Source organism: Macrotis lagotis, chromosome 1 (genome assembly GCF_037893015.1).
Source record: "Macrotis lagotis isolate mMagLag1 chromosome 1, bilby.v1.9.chrom.fasta, whole genome shotgun sequence".
Lineage (NCBI taxonomy): Eukaryota > Metazoa > Chordata > Mammalia > Peramelemorphia > Peramelidae > Macrotis > Macrotis lagotis.
Window position 1 is genome coordinate 181902224 of NC_133658.1, and position 17635 is coordinate 181919858.

The 17635-nt window shown below is 37.2% G+C and overlaps 1 protein-coding gene across 6 annotated transcripts in view; it reads right to left on the reverse strand.

Annotated features, from left to right (window-relative positions):
• The window catches only part of ANKEF1 (ankyrin repeat and EF-hand domain containing 1), a 95284-nt gene extending 77934 nt beyond the window's left edge, over positions 1 to 17350 (reverse strand). For 3 of the 6 annotated variants that reach the window (XR_012473377.1, XR_012473376.1, XM_074209454.1), the window contains exons 1-2: positions 3174 to 4141; positions 1484 to 1859 (exon numbers count right to left, since the gene is read on the reverse strand). Coding sequence is in view for 4 of the 6 variants with exons in the window: in XM_074209454.1 (XP_074065555.1) it covers positions 1484 to 1829 (346 nt within the window). In the remaining 2 variants the exon portion in view is untranslated. Of the gene's footprint in view, positions 1 to 1483; positions 1860 to 3173; positions 4142 to 14538; positions 14630 to 17069 lie in introns of those variants that run through there. The other 3 variants (XM_074209456.1, XM_074209455.1, XM_074209453.1) reach the window with 3 other exon arrangements.
• Positions 17351 to 17635: the final 285 nt, after the last annotated feature.

Below are 17635 nucleotides of genomic sequence, written 5' to 3' on the forward strand. Positions count from 1 at the left end.
ATAGTATCTGCAATACATCAATTTCTGAAATGCAAATTTTAAAAGTCAGTAAATGTATCATATATTTATATACTATATATTTAACTACCTCTCCATATCTTTATATATATATGCATGTATATATGTACATATATAAATATACATGGATATTGATAAACCCTTAGAAATATACTTATTCTACAAGTTTTGATTCTGCCATTTATTATATTCTATATTCTGCCTCATATTATAAAATTCAGATTACCATAAAAAATTTCTCCTTTTATTTAAAATTACTTCATTCAAAGCAATAACTGAACTTAATACTTTTGTAGTTAGCTTTTTTTTGACAAGAGTAATTCTGCCATCTCACTCAAACCTAAAACCAATAGCAAAATTCCTGGGGCTGATTTGGTCTATTTCTGAAGCAAACTCTAGTTTGGATAATGAGAACTTTCTATTCAGATCTACTTAGGGAACTGACAGAGGGAATAATAATATTTTGGATTATTGACACAGAGCAAGAAGTCCAGGTCTGAAAATTCTAGGCCTTTTATGACAGATATGACTATATCAAAGCAAATTTACAGGTCTATTAAAATCAACCCATATACTGGTAATGGAATACCAGAACCAACTGGCTCTTTCTCTGAATACTATGCCTGAAGACTGAAGATGACCCTAAGGCTGGTCTAGGGCTAATATAAACAGAAGCACCATCCCCAGGAAGAGCAGTTCTATTAGAACTACCTAAAAGATGGAAAGGAGTAAGAATCTTGACAATAATATCCCTAAACAAGACTTTTCTTTAAGGATGAGTAGGGCTTGCCAATGGAGAAACTGAGGTTGGTCGATTACTTAATTTCAAGAGTTCTAAGTTACCAAATGCTAAAGACAATGAGGTGTGACACCAAGTCTGGCACCAACAGAACAACTCCACCATTACCATTGGCCATCACTACTCCCCTCCCCTCCAGCAGGGGCCATAAGGTTGCCTACAGAGGAATAACCAATGTAGAAAATGGACAATATGGAAAAATGGAGATTAAGGCTCTCATGCCAATCAGTTTTGGTATCCAGACTATGAATGACCAATGTACTTCAAATCCTTGGTGAACTAGGAAGATCCAGTCTCAAAAAAAAATAAAATAAAGAATGAGTAAGATATATTTGTCATTATACAAATAGTATAGAATATGTCATCAATAGAATAGAATATGATGCTGAAAATTTTCTACATTTAAAATCAATTAATGCATATACAATTTTTCTAATGCTTTTTTTTTACTTTTAGAAAACAATGAAAATAAATTTCCACACAATAAATCTGAACTGAAGTTTGGTTAAGACTTTGAAAAAGTTTTGAATTAAGGATGGAAATATTTTCTTTTATGAAAAAATCTAGGACACAACTTAGAAAATGAGGAAATAATTTTTCCCGCTTCTTGGGGTCTAGCTGTAAATACACTTTTGTGATGTTCGATATATTGCTGACATCTTTTACCTTTTCCTTCATTATCAACTATGGTCATGTCTGCCTGTGCTTTGGCCAATTTTTCCATAGTCAAGTCATGGCCCAGCTCTGCAGCTCTCATGGTTGGAGTACAGCCCTTTCGATCTTTCACATCAGGATGAGCTCCTAGCTCAAGGAGAAAGCTGACCATATCAACATCATTTGAGACAGAAGCCAAATGAAGGGCACTATCACCATTAGTGGGCTCGGTGAAATTAATAAGTTCAGGGTATCCCAACTTGGTTAGTTTCTCTATTTGCTTCTTATTTCTTTCACGGACACACTGAAGAACTTTGTATATCTGCAAATTTTCAAGTCTCTTATCGGCTAAAGCCATTCTTGATCAATTTCTTCCTGAAAACTGTTTCTAGACAAAAATATGGAAATATAAGAACATTAGTTTTAACCATTCTTTTATTTGCCTAATTTTTTTATTATTCTTTCCTAAGAACAGAATTTTTTTTTTCATTTTGACACTGCTATCATTTCATTATGCAAGTTGGAGTTAATATCCTTAGGAATTAAATATGAGTGTTCAAGGTGGGAAAATATTATGGAAAGCACATTTAAAATATAAAACCTAAGGCATTTACCTTTATTTTAATACTTATCAAAAGGGTCAGATAATCTCATAATTAGAAGACATTTCAGAGGTCATCTAGTCCAATCTCAATCAGCATTTAAAACTGAAATCCTTTTGACAATTCCTTCAAACTTTACCCACAAATCTGATACAAAAATGCATTTAATAAGCATCTATTTTCTGCTTGGTGCTAGAGAAAAAAACAAAAAAAATCCCTGTCTTCAAGGAGCTTATATTTTACTATTAAATTCTTGCAGAATCTAAAGATTTATTTTTACATATCAAGGAAGACCATTACTATTGAAAAATCATTTACTTCAAAATTCCTTGAATGCTTCTTAATTTAACATAAGATTCTGACTTTATAGAAAATGTGCCCTACTCTCTCAAATATAATTTTTATTCCACTGTGGTAGTTATTTTAAAGTAAATTTGGTTTACCATACTACCTAGGTAATTTATCTAAGGTAATTATTATGCCCTTGAATCTTCTTTAGGGATTAAGAATAAAGCAAAATGTAGGTTATTTTGTCATTTTAAAACAATATAACACCTGGGGTTCCACTTGACTATTTCATTGAAAAAAAATTATCTTGAGTTCTAATTACAAGAAGTCACATAAATCATAGCTCACAATCTCCCAGCAATATATTTATTTTATCAGTCAGCTAAAGGAAGTGGTTAAATAAAAGCAGAGACATTTAATGAAATAACATAGTAAGAAATGTAGCAGTGGAAAATTCTCCCCCAAAATCTAGGGAACATTCATCCACAAATAAACACATTGAAAAAAAGAATAAGTATAGAAGACATCTATAAGGTTCATAAAAAGACACATGGAAGGTCGTATTTAGGGAAAATAAGATGCCCAAACACTTATATAAAAAAGAACTTCTTTATGGAAAGCATATATAAAAAATATAAAACCTAAGGCATTTACATTCATTTTAATACTTATCAAAAAGGACTGATAATCTTGGAATTAGAAGACACTTCAAATGTCATCTAGTCCAATCTCAATCACTATTTGAAGGAGTCCTTTTGACAGTTCTTTTAAACTTTAACCACAAATTTAACCCTCCAAAAATTTAGTATTACCTCTTGCTTTCTGTTGCTATTTTTGGACCTATTTTATGCCAGGCTCTATCTGAGTATCATGTTGTGTCTCTGCCACTCTTTTTTCCTCTGGTGCTTCTCTGCCAGGTATGTGTTGTGATCACTCCTAATCATTATTATCATCCAGGCTTTAATCTCCTCAGGGCCACCTGCCAAAGTCAATTACTCTAGGATGTAGGAACTAGAAAGCTTCTCCTTAATGAAAATAGGCTAGACGGGTCTTTATCTAGAATTACCATGGTAGAGCAACCTAAGAACTATAGATTAGAACTAGAGAGCCTATCACCACTACCTAGGGGGAGATAATTAAATATCAGAACTGAGTTTGTGTCAGAACTGCCCTCAGTGATGACTAGATGTGACTTCACAATGAGCAATTCTTTCAGAGATCTATTCCAGCTTTGAGTTCTTTCCATCTAGTCTCTAATCTTTGACTCTCACCACCAGACTAGAACTAGAAGCTAAACCATGCAAGTATCTTGCCATCTTTCTACTGTCACATTAATCCATCTATCTCTTAACTCAGGGAATGATTCAATTCTGAGTTGATTCCCAGGGTGCAACTATCATTGTTACTTGAGAAGTCTACAAGTCTCCTGCCCTACTGATCAATCAAAAAAAAGACTTTTAAGCCCTTACAACATGCCAGACATTGAGCTGGAGGAAGTCATACAACCATACTAACTGGTCCCCTCCAAAGCTCACCTAAGCTCTCATTTCTCTTCAGTGTTTTACTCTATTTTACAGAGAACTCAAAGAAAGTGCTCAAATGGTGGTCTGAAGAAGTTATAAAAGGATACTCAAAGGTCTCTCTGAAGAACTCTGGAATCAATTGTTATATGGGAGATACTGTCAAAGGACCCAAATATCTCAAAAGAACCGTGAGATGATCAAATTTTTCCTAAGTTTTTGTGACATTACTCTATCACAGTTCTTATATTATTCTGACCCATTCAGCTCATTCTCCTTTTCAGGATCATCATCCATATCCTATGTATTTTGAAGCTTTAATGACTCCATATTACCTGTGGGATAAATTACAAAATTCTCTGACTTTAGAAGTCCTCATAACGTGCTTCCTTCTTTGGCCTAGAGAATCTCTTGCTATATAGTAGCATCATGGAGAGCAATGATAAACTAATAGTCTCTGGGCAAAAATGAACACAAGCATTTCATGATATTTTGGTGGACTGGCAGCACAGAAATCTCCCATCTGGTGTCTTAATAGTGAAAAGTAAGTATAAATAAAATATAATAAATTATTCAAGGATACAATATAGTAGATGGTCACACCCACTATTGTAACAACTACCTTTTGACCTTGAATAAATGACCTCACAGAATTGTCTAAAAGATCATCTTTCAAAAATATAAAAATATTTTTTATTATTTCCCCATGTCTCCTATCCTTGAACAGAGAATAATTATCTTATTTGCATTTCAAATAATCTTTATCTCTTGGTTGATCCCCTCTTTCTCCATTTTCCCCCTCTTTTATAACATTATTTACATAGCTGTTTTAAGTTGCTGCAGAATATTACTGATTGGCTATGTACTCTAGTGTCTTGAAAGGTTATTAAAAACCAACCCTGTACCTTGAGAAACTGAAGCTGTTATCAGAGAGATTAGACTTCCTTAGTAGCTAAATCTATTTACTTTGAGTTTAGACTCCTATCTTCAAAACATGGTTGATACCTGATGTCTTTCCCAAGAGGTCCTATTCCTCTCAAGAGAATTTTACCTAGAAGGCCTTAAGGTCATTTTGCTTCATGTGAAAATTTTGGCCTTTTCTACTACCTTGGAAATATAAATCAGAGGTTTGGTATAGTTTCTGGATATCTATTTTGAATTAGCAGAATGAGGGCCTAGCAGCCTCCAAAGTTTTATGACCCTGAATGATCTTACATATTTAGTTAAATCAACTATTTTTGCATGTAATTATAGAATCACATGAGAATAACATTCTATTAATTTTCATCCTTCCTGATCCCTCTCTAGATTTTCATGGCAGATCAATTCTAGTCTCTTTTGCTGAATGCTAACCCATTTTATGCCCACTAACTGCAGGTATCCTACAAGTATTCTATGCACACTTCTCTTTTCCCACTATTTCATTTGGAATGAAATTTTTATCAGGTTTTGTGAGATCAATTAGCACCCTCCATGCAGATGAATCTGACTTATATTTCATTCCTGCATTATTAACTGCTTTTTTGGACATCTCAAACTGGATATTACCTTAGGCACCTGAAACTCAATTAGGTCCAAAACAGAAGGTTTGTAATTTCTGGGTCATCTTCAACATTTCACTATCATATATCCAAACTGTTTCCAAACCTTGTCATTTCTATCTTCACATCTGTTGTATAATATATCTTTTTCTCTACTCACTCTACCACCCTAGCTCAGACTCTTATCACATTGTTTGGACAATGGTCTTCCAATTGATCTCCCTGCCTCCTGTTTCTCACCTCCCACCTCCACACACTGTGATCCATCTTATCTAGTAAGCAGTCAAAGTGATTTTCCTAAAGTATAGGTCTTGACAAATTTGCCAAAAACAATTCATAATCTCTGATCTCTCTCTGCCCATGGCTGGCATATACTTCTCTCTCATCTTCTCAGATTTCTTGTCTCCTTTCAAGGTTCAATTTAGATACTGTCTTTTCTCCTTAAAGCATTCTCTGGTCTCACCAAATAGTCAGTGCAGGTTTTAGCTCCATAGAACAAGATGTCCCTCCCAGGATAAGTTCAGAACTCCTAAACTTAGCACCATGTTGCTAACTCAAGCTTTGATTGACTCTGCCTTACCTGAAGGCTGCAAGCTAGAGTATCAAACTCCCCTCAATAATTTTCTTTACAGAGGGCAGACTGGACACTCAGGTCACTCTACTTTGCAGCTACTGCTCTACTTGGTTTCAAAGAGGCTCCCAAGCTGAGTGTTTCCTGACACCCCACTTTCCTGCCTTTTATGTGTTATCTCCCTTCACTCAATTGTAAGCTCCTTTAAAGCAAAGGCTGTCTTTTTGTTAACTGTAGCCTCAGAAATTTCACATAGATGGTGTTTAATACATGTTTATTGGATAGCTGAATTCCTTCTATATTTGTTTCAGTTTATCTTCAGATTTTTTTCCATTTTACCACTTCCTTTCTTATCCTAGATGCATTAATGTTGTGTGTGCATAAGCTTTTTTGTATCAAGAAATCAAAGTTATCTATTTTATCTTTTATCCTTGCCTCCACCTCTTGGTTTACCTTAATAATCATTGTATTTTGCACATTCAGATAATATTGGAGCTAGAAGTAACCTTTGGGAATCATCTCATCCAATCCCTCACTTTTCCATTAAACAAACTGACAACAAAAGGATAAGCAACTTAGACACTGTTATTAAGCTAGTTATTGACAAACTGCAACCATTCGCTTACTTTCCAGTTACGTTCTATCAATAATATACAAAAGAAAATTTTAACAGGTTCCTAAATTCTTTAAATGTATGTCCCTTTCCCATGTTTCTCTTTTTTTTTTGAAAAATCAGTGTGTTTTCCCTATATATGTGCCTCACATTATATTCTGAGTGTAATTTTTTCTGAGTGTAATCATATTCTGAGTGTAAATTTTTTACACAGAAGCTGCATGGATTTGTGGGAGAGAGTGCTCCCCAAATTTAGGGGGAAGAATGTTTTATAGTTAATGATCTTACCATGACCTCTTGTGTTTCCTTGATGATCATTAATATGAAGCATATTGGTGAGGATTCATAAGGTATAGTATTAGTACAGACACGTGAGGATACCACACACTGGGAAATGGATGAGATGATGGATGGAGTTCTACCCCATTTCTACCCCACAAAGAAATTACAAATTCATTTTTTAAATCAAGAGTGTATATGTAGAGGCTTATATATCCCTAGCTCCAGGCCCATCTTAGATATAGGAAACATTTAATGACTGCCAAATGGTTTTGAACCAAAACAAAATTATAATCTATGATCCACTATGAAACCAGTTCAAGATGGAAAAATAATTGTTTCCCTAAGAAAGCAAGCAGCTTTCTGTATAAATTAAGTATAGGAATATAAATTAATTTTGATTTTGCATATATGATACTAATTAATATTCCTTTGAAATTCATACATTTCATATCATGAGGATCTATCTTGACTTCCATTGTAAACTTTAGTAATTTATAAGTTCTCAGATAATTAATATGGTGTTTCAGTTTTGTGTCAGGTCCTCAGATAGTGGATGGTACATAAGAGTTCTAAGGGTAATTCCGGGAATAGTTATTTCTATCATAGCTTACAAACCCTGATGAGTGAATTCCTCACTGATTAACAATCAACTTGTAGTCACAATTGATTTAAAAAATGCAAGGGTATTTACTGAAAAGCCATAGCGAGTAGTTATAAAACATCCCCCTAATATGTCTGGGTACAGTTTTCCATAAAAATAGAATGCATTAGAAGAGTGGAATTAAATCTCTTAAGGTCCTAACAATGCATTTCTAGGGTCTGCTTCTCATCACAGCTCAACTGTCAGGGGTCAAGTGTGTTTGTCTCTGTGTGTCTGAAGTATATCTCTATTGTTTCAATTATGCATCAAATGTTCTTAAATCAATGGAATCTTCAAACAGTTAAATGGAGTAATTGTCACTCCCCGGCTAGATTAAGATGCTATAGTCAGTTTGGTGGGGGTTTGGTTAGTGGAGAGAGAGGAAGTAGGATGGGAAGAAGGGGAAAGGAATCATTTACTTTTCCTCACAATGGACTTTTCTATGCAGTTGCTTGTAGTTTGAAAATTCCCAGAACTTCAATTTTGACAATGGTCTGGCAATCTAAAGCCCCCCCAAAACATGGTCAATTTGCTAAACTCAAAACAATGGAGCTTTTCTCCACCCATTCAAAGAGGTATTTGAACCTCATAAAGAAATCAAGGCAAAAATTCATCTATAGCTAAAACAATCTCATTAATATGATTACATTTTGGGCTCTACCCCATGACCACATCAACTAAGGTTGAGAGTACCCTCATCTACCTAAACTTTATCGAGATTTTGGATGAATCAGGAGGACCTGAGTTCAAATCCAGCCTCAGACACTTAATAATTACCTAGCTCTGTGAATTTAGGCAGTCACTTAACCCCATTGCCTTGCATAAAATAAAAACCAAAAAAAAATTTCAATCCAATAAACACCTGCCACCTTTGTGTAGGGCACAGACAGAATTCCAAACTGGAAACAATGTCTCTAATCTCAAAGAATAAAATAGTGGGATATATATATATATATATATATATATATATATATATATATGTACATATATGTATATGTATGTATGTATATATATATTCATACATACAAATATAATTTTAATTAAATTTTGAATTTTGGAAGGGGGGGAGGTCTGTGTTATTTCATTGGTATAGGGAGATTCCAGGGAGAAAATGCCCTTTATACTAATGCAGATCAGTATCATTTGCTATATAATTTCTATATAGTCTTTTTTTTTAAGTTTTGTAAGACCACACAGCTAGGTAATTATTAAGTGTCTGAGATCGGATTTGAACTCAGGAACTCCTGACTCCAGGGCCGGTGCTCTCTCCGCTGCACCACCTAGCCACCCCTATTTCTATATAGTCTTAAAGAGTTACCTGGGGGTATTGAGAAGTTAAGTAATGTACTTTCCCAGCATCACAAGGCTAGTATTTTTGTTATCATTCCTTGTTTGTATTTCCTTTTGGAAGTCAGGAAGTCAAGATGTCAGGAAGATAAGCTCAGGACAACTGAAGATGCAAGGGAGACCTTGGTCTTTTTAAGCTAAGATTTTTCCCAGGGTCTCAATCTGACTGCAACATTCAGGGATTAAGGCTAGGTAAGAAATGAAGCAAAGAATTGCCTCTTTTACTGTTAAAAAAAAATCCAAAATCAGTCTTACAAGGAAAGACACTCAAGAGTTTCTGGCCAAAGCAGAAGCATTTACTATTTACACTCATTCAGAGCCATCAGAGCCCAAACAATGACCAAATAAAATTTGGGATGAGACATACTGTTGGCCAATCAATGAAAGCCAAAGGGTTAAAGGCATGGTCCTTAAGAAATATCTCATAGGGGTAGCTAGGTGGTGCAGCGGAGAGAGCACCGGCCCTGGAGTCAGGAGTACCTGAGTTCAAATCCGATCTCAGACACTTAATAATTACCTAGCTGTGTGGCCTTGGGCAAGCCACTTAACCCCATTTGACTTGCAAAAACCTAGAAAAAAAAAGAAATGTTATAGGCAGTATTTGAACTCAGGATTTCCTGTCTTGAAAAATCACTCCAAATTAAGTTAAATTAAGTTAACAAGGGAAACTTTAAAATACGGAAAAGTCTACATCAAATATTTCTGATTAAGAGAATGTGAGATATATGATTAATACACATGAATAAGACCAAAAGCCATTGTCTAATAAATAAGTAGTCAGTGAAAAGAGACAAAATTTTAATTGAATATGAATTTTCAAAGTACTTTTTTTGGCCTGCCTTTATATCCCCAGATTTAGTACAGTGCCCTGGCTATAACTAACTGAAAAGAATTAAAAACTATAAACAACCAAAGGGAAGATTACTCCAATTACTAATATTCAGAGGACTATAAAATAAAAAGCAAGTGAATTTTTTATTAATACTCAAAAAATTGGAAGAGGGTGAGAAAAGACAAAATTGTTTAATGTTGATGGAGTTAGTGATGTGTAGTTGGTGGGCCTGCGGATTGGTTCAACTATTCTGGTAAAAATTTGGCACTAAAGAAAATTACTAAACTGTTAACACTGTTCCACACATATTACTGTGGCGCATATGCTACAAGAAATTAAAAGAAAAAAGCTAAATCTTACATGCAGCAATATATTCATAGCATTACTTTTTTTTTAAAAAAAAAAAGCAAAAACCTGGCAAAAAGGTAGTAACCATAAACTAGGGAAAGTCTAAAAAATTGAAGTCTATGAATAAAAAGGAATTTTATGGCATACTAAAGGAGCTAAAAATATGAGGAATTTAGGGAAATAAAGCAAAAGCGTGAGTGAAAAGTGGATAGTGTGAGAAGAATCAGGATTTTCAAGTAAGACGATACAAGTAATAGGCACTCACAGCAATGTAAGGGAATAGGACATTAGAACAAAGCCAAAGACCATGTTATACAATATCCAAGTCCAGCCCAAGGAAGAGGAACTGTATCTCTTTTCTTGGAGATGAGGGAGGGTATGGGTACACAATGTTACATATGCTGTCAGACAAGGTTTTGGTGGTGTTGCTTTTATTTTTAAGTGCTTTTTTGTTTTTCTATGTTTCAAGGAAAGGTTTAATGTGGAAGTTTCTTTGGAAATAACTGTGAAGGGCAGCTAGGTGGCACAGTGGATAGAGCACTGGCTTTGGAATCAGAAGTACCCGAGTTCAAATCCAACCTCAGATACTTAATAATTACCTAGCTGTGTGGCCTTGGGCAAGTCACTTAACCCCATTGCCTTGAAAAAAACCTATAAATAAATAAACAAATAAATAAACGAATAAATGAATGAAAGAAAACAAAAGGTATGAAAAAGACTTTAATTTTTTTTAAACTTAAGTCCATGATAGATAATGTGAGGTAACAGAAATGGTACAGAACCAGGAACTGAGGAGAAACTGGGTTCCAATCTCCTGTGGAACCCTGAGCAAATCATTCCATTTTTCTGAATTCCTTCATCTGTGAAGTAGGAAGAAGAATGCCTGTCATTACCTCTTACAAATGTATAAAGATCAAATGATTCCAAATATGTTGAGTGCTTTGCAAACTTTTAAAGTACTAACTATATTAATTTAGTAATATTTTTCCCTAATCAACTCCCTTTCAGTCCCTTTTGCTGGATCATCTATCTTCTGCCATCTTTTTTTTTGCAAGGGAATGGGACTAAGTGACTTGTCCAAGGTGTATAGGCATATAGCTGTGTCTATTGCTTTGTTTGTTCTTTTCTGATCTTAGGAGAATCAATATTCTGAGACAGAAGTATCCAGTCAACTTTGTTAAGGTTGAGAAATCCAAAGAGTCTCATCAGCATTCTGAACTGAATGGTAGTAGTAGCACTAGCCATTGAAGCGGTAATGACTATTTTTTTTCTTTGAAAGGCAAAGCACACAGCTAGGAAAAAAAATGTCTGAGATCAGATTTGAACTATGGTACTCCTGACCCTAGGGCCCATGCTCTAAACACTGCATCACTTAGTTGCCTCCTAGTAATGACCAATTGTGTGAAAATGCCAGCAATGGATGTAGAAAGACAGTCACCTGAGGATGGTGGAAGCTTCATGAAGTGTGCTTCATCATAGTGGGGAGAAATGTTGGTTATGGAGTCAAAAAAGCTAGGGATATCCCAAGAGTCTAGCTTAATGATTTCCCAGAAGAGAGAAAAATACCTAAAGTGAACTTCATGAAGGCTCCATGAAGGAAGAAAAGAAATTCCATAGCCAGGAATTAAGAAGTGCCCCCTTTGCTATATGTTTTCTCTAATGGCATACATTTCTACCATCATACTTAAAAATTTTTATCCATTCTCTCTGTAGGTATTGTGTATATTGTGCATATTTGTAGGAGTATGTGTCCCCAGGTTTTGGGCTGAATGTTTTGTTCCAAACTATTCTTACTATACTTACTTAGTAAAGAATAATAAGGTAATAAGTATGCTGGTGGGGGCTTAGAAATAACATTATTGGGGCGGCTAGGTGGATTAGTGGATAGAGCACCAGTCCTGGAGTCAGGAGGACCTGAGTTCAATTCCAGCCTCAGATACTTAATAATTACCTAGCTGTGCAACCTTGGGCAGGCCACTCAACCCCATTGCCTTGCAAAAACCTAAAAAAAAAAGAAAAAAGAAAAAGAAAGAAATAACATTATTACAAGTAGTCACTCACAAAGTTATTTCTAGAATCTTGAAAGAACAGATGTTACTCTTAGGGAACCCAAACTTATAAGGTCAAGTGAAGGTTGGCAAAGTAGTTCCAGATGTAGTTGGTATCCATTGTTCCCTTGATCTTTGGGAAATGATTTTTGCAATGTCATATGTTTATGTTAATTCTCTATATCTTGAATTTTTCTCAGAAATGCTTGATTCAAAATTGTCTTCTCCATCTAGTGATCTTAATTTATGTTTGTAGGCAATCTGTCATAGTAAATAGTGAGCCACCACCCTAACTCAGGAGCTGTTACTTCTCACTGAGATTATTGCGACAGTTTTTTAACTGTTCTCCATGATTCTGGTTTCACCTTGTCAAATCCATCTTTCATACAATCACCAAAATAATATTTTTAAGGCATTGGTCTGACCAGGTTACTATGCTGCTATAAAACCTTCAGTGGCCAACAATTCCTCTAAGATAAAATATAAACTCATTAGACTTTAAGGTCATACACAATCTGATTCCAACCCACCTTCCTATCTTCTTTACTTCTTCAAGTGCTCTCTGTTCTAGCCACCCTGATTTCCTGACTATTGCCCAAACTCAGAAAGAAATCTCTTGTCTCTGTGCATGTCTAGAACATACATCTACTACATGTTCATCCCAGGAACTTCCCCAACTATCCTTAGCTTTTTGTTCTCCTCAAAGTTCCTTAGGTTTTCCTAAAGTCTGCTCCCTCAATCCCTACCCTACCTATCCATGTGCTTTATGCCCCTAAGTAGAATGGAAGTACTTTGAAGGCAAAGACTTTTGTTTGTATGGTACAAGAATTCTTAACTTGGAGTCTATAAAATTGATTTTAAAATAGTTTGATTAAATATTTTTATTATAATTATTTCCTTAGGATTACTATGTATTTTATACATTTTAAAAAACATTGAAGGGATTTGCAATACAAAAAAAGTGAAGAATTTCTGGTATTGTAAGTTTGCCTTATAGTAGCTCCTCAATTACCCCCCCCCCTTTCTTTTTTCTAACATATTGCCAACTGGAACACTAATTGTCAAAATTGACAAAAAGGAAACTCTGAATGAGGTTCTAAGGAGCCTCCTATGAAGTAATATTTTAACAGAGAATATTGACACTGAGTAGACATTTCCAACTGTGGTCTAGATAAGAGCTGTACAAAATGAGCCCACAGTGCAATTTTACACAGCTCCTGGGTTTTACTAAATGCTTTAGTAAATGAAGCTGAGTTCTCACTAAAATAGTAAATCAAAATATATTGTCTATTGTTTCAATAAAAACTTTTAAAAGTAAGGTTGGACGGCCTTGGTCTAGATTGATGAGGTTTGGAAATGAAAGTTTTACTATATACATATAGTACACTGTGAAATATTTTAAACTGTTTATGAATTTTGTTGAACTTACTTTGGGAATGACTAAGATAGTTCTTTCTGCCCCTCCTACCATCTCTTTTACTTTAGAAAGGAAGCATTTGAACATGTCAGAAGGAAAGACAGTGATGAAGTAAAGTGGAATGAGTGATAGATTTAGATCCAGACAAATCTTAGTTCAAAGGCCAATTCTGCCAAATATGGCTATTTTGTTGAGTCCTCCATTTTGGAGTTTTCTTGGAGAAGATACTAGAGTAATTTGTCATCTTATAGATGAGGAAACTAAGGCAAATAAGGTTGTGACTTGCCCGGGGTCACACAGCTAGTAAAGTGTCTAAAGGTCAGATATGAACTCATAATACTTCCTTACTCATCTCCCAGAGTTGTAAACAAAGCACTCAGAAACACCTGGGAGCTCTATATAAAGAGTTCTAGGATTTCATCAATATAATTATTTCCTCCCATGGATAAAAGACATCATGAAAGCAATCACAGAGTTTTTTGAGACCAAAAAATCCATGATCCTGTAGCAGCAAGCTTGGTGAGCAATCTCTTCAAATATAAAAGAGGTTTGTAGAACCACTTGCCCCCCCCTACATCACACCCGACACGTCAGATCTGTTCTCAGTAGAAGTTTGTCATAGAAATCCGAGTTATCCGAATTAACTGCAATGCTATCAAATATCACTAAAATTGTGTAGACTTCCAACTCCTGTCTGGTCAATGATAGGCATTGAGAATCAAAGGTCTTGGGGCTTGAATGATCTAGGCTCCACCCTAAGGCAGTGTGTGCACAACTCCACATCACTTAAGACTTTCCAAAGAAGTAGCATTCCCTCCCCCCAGCCCAGAGGCAGCTGAGGGATGTCTCCCGCAGTCCTATTTCGCATCTCTTAAACTTCCCTCCTCTCCTCTGAGGTCCAAGTTTTAAGGGCGAATCCGGATCAAAAACAAACCAAAAAGGGAATGGGGAATGGGTGGACAAGGCTCTCAAGGAGAGGGTGTTCCAAAAGAGCAGCGTCAAAGCGCGCGGCACTCACCCCGGGAGCGCGGGCTGCCCGGCCTCGGGGGCAGTCAGCGCAGGGCTCTGCGGACAGCGGCCGGCAGGCTGCCGCTGGACTCCCGGGTCGCTGTCCCCTCCTCCCTGCCTGCCTCCTCTCAGCCTCCCAGCAGCTTCAGTCCGAGGCAGGCCGGTCACCTCGCTGCTAAGGATGCCACCGATGCCAGCACTGGAGATCCGGGAGTTGTGGGCAAGAAGAGAGCTCTCCCCTTCGGAAGCAGGCTTCCGAGAGAGCCCGGGCAGGGGGCTTTCGGGGGGGGGAGGGGATGGGGATCGGGGCAGGGGACAATTGTTCGCCTTGGCCACGCCTCTGGTAACCACGGCAACCAAACCCAGGCTGCGCGCCCTGGAGCCGTGCACGTCCAATCTCAAGAGCGTGCAACCAACCACTCACGCGCGCTTCCACGCCCCTCCTCCTCCCGGCCGAACGCGAACTCGGGGTGCGGGGTCGCATTGCACATGCGCATGGGGACCACCCTCTCCCCGCCTACTCCAAGGGAAAGAGAAGCCATCTGGCGTGGCTTGACCCACGCATGCGCTGGACTCGCGGGCTACAGCTGCTAATTTGGGGTGCTGCCTCATCCTCCTGACCCCTTCCCTTCCTACCTTGCCGCTCTTTGCATTTGCTGTCTGGCAAAGGGGATTCGAGGTCCATCTCTGATCTTTATTTTTTTTAATTTTTTAAAAGATTTTATTTATTTTGAGTTTTACAATGTTTCCCCTAATCTTCCCTCCCCTCACCCGCACAGAAGGCAATTTGTCAGTCTTTACATTGTTTCCATGGTCTACACGGATCCAAATTGAGAGTGATGAGAGAGAAGTCACATCCTTAAGGAAGAAACAAAGTATAAGAGATAGCAAGATCAGACAATAAAATATCAGTTCCCCCCCCCCCTAAATTTAAGGTAATAGTCCTTGGTCTTTGTTCAAACTCCACAGTTATTTCTCCGGATACAGACGGTATTGTCCATTGCAGGACAGTCTCAAATTGTCCCTGATTGTTGCACTGATGAAATAAGCGTGTCCATCAAAGTGGATCATCGCCCCCATGTTGCTGGTTAGGGTGTACAGTGTTTTTCTGGTTCTGCTCATCTCACTCAGCATCTGATCTTTATTTTTGCAAGAGATTTGAATAAATCCCTGACCCTCTCTGGGCCTCAATAATCCATCTGATCAACTAAAAATCACTGAACAGCTCTACTTCTATACTCTCCAGGGTCGAATCCCTCCCTTTCCCCCCTCCCTGGCCTCTGCCTCCCTGCCCTAGTCCCCCAAAGCATCTGGATCGCATTGTAAAAAAAAGCTCCTGTCGGGGCTGCAGGTATCTTCCCTGGACCCTAAACCTTCTGCAGATTAAGTCATGCGCTGCCTGAAGAGGAAAAAAGGGGACTTCTGGGCTTCTTTTCCTAGAGTACCACCGGAAAGGAGTTTATTCCCTGGGGAAGAGGTTTGAGATTGTGCTGCTCTTCTAAACCTGGCCAATGGGCATGGAATTTGACCTTCATAAGATACCTTTGCTCTGTAGGGTCTAGAGTATGAAGCTCCTACAGACAGACTGCTAAACACGGGATACGAGTATAAAGAATAATCCGACCCCCACTCACAATGAGTTGTTTAATGAGACACACCAAGATGTGATACAGAAATGCAGAGATGCATATTACATACATATATGCATAATTAGGAAGCCAACATAAACATAAAGTATTTCATGTAGCGTAGTAGCTTTCCTTGGTGCAGAAGATGGTGCCTGAGTTTTATCTTAAAGGAAAAGATGGATTTTATGTGATGGAGGTGTGAGATAGAGTAAAGAACTGGGGAGGGGGGGAGATCAGCACAAAGACAGGGACACTGGAGATGAGCTATTCTGAGAATTATCCAGAGGGAAAGTCAGTTTGGTTGTGTCACAGAATTTAGAAGGGGAAGTGATACATCATCCAGGCTTGGAAGATAGTTTGAGACCAGGTTGTATAGGACTTTAAAAACTAAACAATATTAATATTATCCCAGAGTCACTAGAATTGAGTAGGGGAGTCATATAGTCAGAGCTGCATAGGAAAATTACTTTGGTTATCAGTGTGCCTGATGTTCCTCTTTGAAAGAAACTTGCTATGCCTACTTAAATCAATATCTGATTTTTTTTCATCATTCTTAATCATTAGTGATCTCTCCTTGGTATTTCCTGTTGTATTTTTTTCCTGTTGCATTTTTCAATGGCTAGAACAAATGGAAGATATGTTTTAATATTTAAGTATGAAAAGAATTTCCACAAAGAACAAAAGCATTCCTAACCTAAAGTTTGAAATGAAAAAAGAATTTCTGATAGGGAGACATTTTTGCAGATACCTGGCTCAAAGAATCCAAAGTTAGTGCTTTAATAGAATTCAGATAGATCAGAGTTCAAATCCAGCCTCAGACACTTACCAACCATATGACCTTTTAACCTCTGTATGCTTCAGTTTTCTCCTATATAAAATGGGGTAATAATAGCTTATATGTATATAGTCCCACCTTTAATCATAGATGAAGTTGTGGCAGTTCTTCCTATAGTCTCTTGCTTGATCTGCTTGCTAGTAAAAGTTCCAGAAAAAGGTATTTGTGGAAAAAGAAGACATGCAATTTGAAGAGTACTGGTTCTGAGCCACCCCTGCATCCCAGGCCAACAAACAAATTCTATAGTTCTTTCGATATCTCATCTGTTCCTGACCCTGAAATAAAGCCTCTCTGAAAACTTAATGAATTAAATTCTTGTCCAACAAGAACAGGTTCCCCTGTAACCCACCCACCCACAGCCCCCTTCCCTCATCAACTCTGTAACTGTTGAAACATTAGTCAGGCATATATTTAAGTCTGGATCTGTGACATGGGAGACTCTGAGGACCCTAGGGAAAAGGCATTGTGACACACTGGTCCTAATCACCACCTGCTTACCCATTTCCCCAGTTGTTTAAGGGTCTATTGGTTGGGAGCGCATTGTATAAATCCAATATTGCATAGTTGAAGATGTTGCCAGCAGCATTTTCTAGAAGAGATGTACATCACCTTCTGTATAGTCCTCTTGTTGAATTACAAGCTAG